At 41.9% G+C, this 7,260-nt stretch overlaps 1 protein-coding gene across 1 annotated transcript in view; it reads right to left on the bottom strand.

The window, feature by feature from the left end:
• CLF (SET domain-containing protein) overlaps positions 1-780 on the bottom strand; it is a 129,082-nt gene extending 128,302 nt beyond the window's left edge. The window contains exons 1-3 of the mRNA XM_086501676.1: positions 659-780; positions 500-589; positions 327-400 (exon numbers count right to left, since the gene is read on the bottom strand). Of these exons, the coding sequence (XP_086357802.1) occupies positions 327-400; positions 500-539 (114 nt within the window). The 5' untranslated portion in view covers positions 540-589; positions 659-780. The remainder of the gene's footprint in view (positions 1-326; positions 401-499; positions 590-658) is intronic.
• Between the last annotated feature and the right edge of the window lie 6,480 nt (positions 781-7,260).

Genomic DNA, 7,260 nt, shown 5'->3' on the forward strand with positions numbered 1-7,260 from the left:
AAACTGATAAAGTTGTTCCTCAAGAATGTTCTTCATTAACCTCAAGCCCTGGCCTATCACTTTTTGAGTAGCTCAGCCCGACGAGTTACATGTTCTTCGCAAACATCAAATCACACACACACACATTTGCAAGTTTCAGGTCGGACATCCGCAAGTTTTGGTCGAGACTTCCAGAGTTTCTCATATCCAGCGTCAAAACATCAACTTTCTTCCTGCCAGATGTAGTACATGTCCCCCATTCACAGGTCTAGAAGTAATTTAACACGTGGGCTAGCACTCAATTACAAAAAAAACAAAACGTTTATGTGTGATAACAACTTATTTACCTGTGTAGAGCACTCTCCAAAGACCTCTCTTCTTCGCCCTGAGCCAGCAGTCTTAGTCTCCATGCCCGCAAACACTGGCAATTATGATCACCATCGACAGTGAATGAATTTGCAGAGTGTAAACGCTTGAAATCAAGACCGGAACCATCAAACAAGAGAGATGAGAGATTTACAGGTAATAGAGCTTTCAATCTTCTCCTTGCCTTTCTTCATTCTGCCCTCTCCTCTCTTGTCAACACGAAATCGCACACTGGGCCTTCAAACTGTGGCAGAGGAAAACTTCAAACAGTATCGCAAAATGGCGTGAGCTGGACATGAAGCTGTTAGCATACGCAGAGATTGAGAATTGAGCCAACTCCCGCCTTTTCGATCTGCGCGCAGTCCAAACTACAAACTCCGTTTTGAAATGCTGTCCCTCTAATCTGCTAAGGTGGTAAAAAGCCGGGCAATTATGAGTCTTCCTTTAAATATATATCATGAGCTCATAGTCCAAAGGAGCTAGGTTGGTTGAGCATTCATCCTTGGTGACCTGGGTCATGGGTTCGAATGTGGCCAAGTGATCCATTGGCGCTCATGGACGTTCTTTGTCATCTCGCAAGAAAGTTCTGCGATTTGCCAAAAGGTATATAGCATGAGCACATTACTTTCAATTTCCAAATAAGTGAATTTCTCTATGCCCTCCAAGCAAAGGAGACAAATGTGTTCCCATTGTATTAAAGGCACAGGTTGTATTAGAATGATGGTGTGTATGTGAGTGAATAACCGTATACCTATTGGGTGGACACATTATAAGTTCGCGGGTCCCTTCTTGGTTGTAAGATATACTCGAACAACTATTCTTTCATGTCAAAGCAACGCCTCAAATGGCTTGTATGTCAATGGCAAAGAAAGTTTGCAATCTAGTATCTTGGCATGGGCTGTATGGAACATGGTATTGGTGTGGAAGCAATTGCGTATTTTGTGGATATGGAACATGAAGGAATTCCAAAGTTGTTATTGACAAAATCAATACATTGAAGCCAGCTATCACCATGTTTAACTATAGAGCATGGAACTCTCTTGTCGTCCCTCTTTGGCAAACGCGCACACACAAAATATTTTCAACAAGTTTTTTCTACTAACACAAACATAAGTTGTTATCACTATTACTACTTTTGGACATTTTATCAATTTTGTTTATGTTGTATCCTCAAAAACCATTCAAAAGAAACAATGTAATAGAACTCTTCTTTACCTACCATTCTTAGAGTTTAAGTGAAAAGCAACCACTTTCTATTTGGGGTGCATGCATGAAGAGAGAAAGAGAATCCCAAAATTGTGTCCTCATACACATCGCACTTTTTTAGCAAGAATCGTCTTCTTGACTCTTCACGAGGAAGACAAGTGCTTTGAAAGCATCCTGATCAAGCAACTTAGTGTCCTACCCCCCTTTTGAAGCCAACGGAGCCGTCACAATCTCCGCTAGAGCAAAGCTGCAGAAAATGCAATTTTGCCCTCTTTTATTGCTAATTTTCTCTCTTAATCATGGCATACACTCCTTTGATCACGTAGCGTATGCTATCTTATTTTACATATATTTATACTATTGTAATTCATGTTCCATGAGATAAATAAAAAGGCGAAAGGCAAATACTCGATCATATTGATTGAAAGGATGGTTGGTACCTACTATGGTGTCTTGTGTTTTGATTTTTGTCTATGATGTTCTCTTTGTATATTTTGATTATTCAATCAATTGTTTTGCTAATTTTATTTTGATTTAATGAATGAAGTTGTGTTTAAAGTGTTGGGAAGACATCAAGAAGCCAAAGTGGTATCGGAGCTTTAAAAATGCTCCAAATAGTGTGTAGAAGCAAAGAAAAATAATTTTTGTGGGCAAATCAAATAAATTTTGGCATGAAGACTTTCGAAAACATCGCTTTTGGAAGGCTCTCTCTTTGCTAAATATACAAGAATAACAAGATTCCTCATCTCAACAATTTAAATCACAACTATGAGCAACTTAAAGAGAACGATGCAAGCAGTTGAAGAAAAGCAACAAAGGCAATTCATGCATCGCTTACACTCACAAGGGAGAATCACAAAGTGTTGAAAATCAGCTTCAAAGTCAAAGTGCCTACAATTATCAACAAGAAGACGCCCTCTCAACTACTTTATCTACCATGTTGGATTGTTCAAAGGTTTTGCATATTCACTATAGGTCTTCTTGGAATTTTTATGTTTCGTTCAATATACATAGATACCATCTTATTCATTTTCTTATGTTCTGTTTTCTTTTTGCAATTTAACTCTTGCATTTATTTTGCATTTACATCTATATTTTAACTTTTCTTTTGCTTGAGTTAACCAATTGTGACCACCAAGATTCTCTTGTTATGAATCAAAAGTTTGTTGTTCTTTTTGAAGAGCTTGAAAAAAAGTACATTGCACGTAATTTCCTTCGCCAAAAGCTTGAGAAGTTACAAAAGCACAGTTCCCACAAGTGCAATCATGAAGATGACAATGAAAATAAGCGATTTTAATTAAGCATACTTTGGATGCTCAAGCCAAAACACTACAAGAGGTACTTAATATTAGCGACGCTCGCAGTGCGACGCTCAAATATGAAAACCCACGGCGTCGCTATGGGCGTCGCTAAGTTACTTATAACTTAGCGACGCCGATAGGGGTAAAAAAATAACCGAGAGCGTCCGAAAACTCAGATCTCAGATTTGAGTTTTCGGCTTTTCGGCGCGCGCTCAAGCAAGCAAAGGTAACCCACGCTCTCCCTCTCTCTCTCTTTCTTCTCCACACACACACACACACGAGGAGAGGAAGGAGAGCCAGCTATGCTCCTTCCCTCTCCTCGCTCTCATGTTCCCTTCCCCTCTTTCACTCTCCCTCTCTCTCTCTCACACACACACACACACACACACACACACACACACATTGTGTTTTTGAGAGAGAGAGAGAGAGAGAGAGCACATGCATAAACAAAAAACACACACACACACACACACACACATGCATAAACAAAGAATGCACACACACACACACACACATTGACAGAGGGGGGGGGGGGGAGAGAGAGAGAGAGAGAGAGAGAGAGAGAGAGAGAGAGAGAGAGAGATGTAAAACAAAGAGAGAGAGAGAGAGAGACAGAGAAGAAGAAGAAGAAGAAGAAGAAGAGAGTCTTAACGTCGTAGGAAACTATCCCAAGAGACCTTAAAGATCTAGTCGACGAGGAGCTGAACTCAAGACCTGTTATTCATGAGGGAAATGGCATAGCCAATCTATCACACTTGGGTGATAGAAAATTTATATCATTTTCCTCCTTTTATTGGCGTGCACACACACACACACACACACACCCGAGAAGAAGAGAGTTTAATTTAACGTCGTAGGAAACTAATTCAAGAGACCTTAAAGATCTAGCCGACGAGGAGTTAAACTCAAGACCTGTTATTCAGAGAGGGAAATGGCATAACCAATCTACCACACTTGGGTGATAGCAAGGTTATATCATTTTTCTCTTTTTATTGGCGCGCGCACACACACACACACACACACACGAGACGTCGTAGGAAACTATCCCAAAAGACGTTAAAGATTAGGTTAGATGTAGACTTATGTTAGATTAGATTTAGGTTTATTTAAGTTAGATTAGATTAGATTTAGGTTTATTCTTAGTTAGATTTACATTATTTTAGATTAGATTTATGTTTGTTTTGAGTTTAAGATTAAATTAGATCTAGATTTATGTTCGATGGACTAGCTTTTTTTAGATTTAGGTTAGATTTTAGTGCATGTCAATGAAGGTGCGCTCATGATGGTAAGCATTGTATGAAAAACACTTGCTCGTATGAAAAACACTGAAAAAGACTCCGTTTTCCTACATGAGAAAATTTCTTGTGCTCACAGCCTCGACAGTCCATGCGGACTAGCAATTCCACCTACATGTTCGACTGCTGCTACCATACAATAAGCCGTCATGATCAGCCAATGGAAGAGCAAATTGAGCCTACACATAAATTAGTGATGCAAGATGACGATTCCAAGGCTCACACACACACACACACTATAGCCCGTCAAATCTAGAGTAAGAATTAAGTGCTTCAAGCAGGCATCAACTACATTGCAAGAATGGCGTACCTGCATGCTACAGACAAAGATATACTTTTAAAAGATGTTAAGATGTTGTGAAATGCTACAGCTAGTGAAGAGGCAAAGGGATTTTTCCACTACTTGCACTATCATGTAGACGTGGGTGTGTAGATTTCTTGTACCCACAAATATAGGCATTGACCAATAAAGACGAGATTATAACCCGGTGGTTCTGATCTCCGTGCACCTCTAGACCGAGGTGTGCGGGGATTGGACATGACTAGAGAATGTGAGGTAGTTTACAGTGTGAACAAAGAGAGAGAGAGATAAAAGACGAAGAATGCCAATAGAAGATTAAATTTGTTGTCCAGGTTATAAGATTTTTACCCTTAGTATGAGTAGTGACGAGATGTGGGGCCGTCCAACCGAACCACCTATCTCTCAATGAGGATCTTATGTCCTTGTAATCAATGCAAGCATGTTGTGCGACGGACAAGACGCGTTTCTTTGCAGCACGTTCGCGAATTTGGCGAGTTCTATCCATCTATTATAGATCGAGTTGTTGCCAATTATAACTCGTCGGACTCTGACGCTGGCCAACAGGCAGCAATCTTGCAACCCAATAGATGTGTCCCCAGGCGCTTTGGTCAAGCAGCATATGTGAGGCCACAAGATGTAGCCTCTGAAAGCTCGGGGGATGATCATGCAGACCACATTCCCAACGAGGCAATGTTTGAGCTCGAGATTGATGAAATGATCGAGACGATCGTGGATTCAGAAAGGCTTATCTATGATGATATGAAAAGTGAAGCCGATACGCCATTGTATAATGGAGCACGTGTGTCTAGATTGAAAGCGCTCCTGGTTCTTCTCAACATGTAGGCAAAGTTTGGATGGAGTGACACTAGCGTCACAACGCTTTTCAGGTGATCTATTACAATTAGTTTACTTTAATAAAACTCTAGATGTATAATGATCTGATAGATTTTTACACAATTGTATCGTATTTTTATATTGTGTAGATTGCTCAAAGAGCACATACTACCAGCTGATAATGTGATGCCAGATTCCCGAGAGGAAGCAAGAAAGATTTTGCGAAACTTGGGGATGGATTACAACTCGATCCACGTTTGTCCTAATGACTGCATTCTTTTCAGAGGGGAATACATAGACATGGAGAAGTGTCCGAAATGTGATTCCGAGAGATATCGAGTAGATCTCCACGGAACAAAAATTATGCAAAAGGTTTTGCAACATTTTCCTCTGCTTCCTCGCATCAAGCATTTCTTCGAATGTAAGTCCATGGCTGCCCTAGCATCATGGCATGAGGAGAATAAATCTTCGGATGGTGTGCTACGAATTCCTGCAGGTTGCGCAGCCTGGAAACATATAGATGAAACATGGTCGGATTTTGCCAGGGAAGCTCGAAATTTGCGCTTAGGCTTGGCTGTGGATGGCGTAAATCCATTTGGTCAAAGATCAACATCTTACAGTGTATGGCCCGTTTTCATCGTCAACTACAACATTCCCCCGTGGTTGACTACGAAGAAGGGGCACATATGGCTAAGCTTGATTGTGTCGAGGCGATATAAAGTGAAGAATATGGATGTGTATCTTCGTCCACTATTGGAAGAGCTACAACAATTGTGGATTGGCATAGAACTGGCGGATATGAGCCGACACACAGGTCGACGGAATGCTTTGATCAGAGACATTCTAATGTGGACCATGCATGACTATCCCGGACTAACAGAATGCTCAGGTGATTTAGACTCCTCACTCAAACACTGTAAATCTTGGTTTTTCTCAAGCTGATCTACTATCATGTGTATACATGCAGGGCTTCAAACAAGCGGATACAGAGCATGTGTCACATGTGGACCTAGACTAAATGCACGTAGGGCGCCCTCATTGAAGAAGAAAATCTACGAAGGTCATCAAGCGTATCTGATAAAGAATCATGTGTTACGCGATGGATTTTTGGGAAGAGAGCCACTGAGGATGTCTGCACAAGCATGGTTAGAGCAGAAGGAGATGTGTGATGACGGATTGCCCCCAGGGATGAAGAGACTATCTCTATGGTACGAGTTACCATACTGGACCCGACTCATGATCAATCACTTGCTCGATCCAATGCACATATTCAAGAATGTGGGTAATCTACTATGGGACCATCTGACCGGCAAGAAAGATACTTTGGGAGCCAGGGTTGACCTTAGAAATGTGGATCGTATGGAGAAATATTGGCCGCAAACAGCATCCGATGGATCGATAAAACTCCCTAAAGCACCATGGATTTTCACAGGAGCCCAAGAACGCAAAGTAAAAGAGACCATTTGATCTTTGCGGACCCCCACTAGCATAATGCACTCGCTCCGAATGTGTTTTACTAAAGAAGGAAAGCTTACCGGTTTGAAGTCACACGACTGTCATAAAATGTGTCAAGTATGTTCATAGTGGAATATATCATAGTGGGAATTTGCACCATCGTGCGTTCCTACTCCGGTCGCATCTCCCTCTGTTTCAGAGCATTCAGCGCGCTCCGAAGCTTCGGTGTGACGAGACGATCTTCACACTCATCTAGGCACCGGCGCTCTAGTGGTGGCGGTGGCGGTTGTTGTGGGGATGCCACCGCCGATGCTTCGACACTGCCTCGGGTTTGACGAGGCTCTTTATCCTCCCCTTCTTTGTCCGCTCCCACACCAGCCACGACATTGCCATCAAACCAGGTTTTGCGCGGCTGACGGCCGTTCCTAGCGGCTACACACTACTAGCTACTCCTCCAGGAGTCACTCCAGTGGACACTCCTCGCTTCGGGGCCCAGACTCTAGTGGAGACACCTAACGTCCGT

This window comes from Adiantum capillus-veneris, chromosome 26 (genome assembly GCF_014529385.1).
Source record: "Adiantum capillus-veneris isolate H3 chromosome 26, ASM1452938v2, whole genome shotgun sequence".
Classification (NCBI taxonomy): Eukaryota; Viridiplantae; Streptophyta; class Polypodiopsida; order Polypodiales; family Pteridaceae; genus Adiantum; species Adiantum capillus-veneris.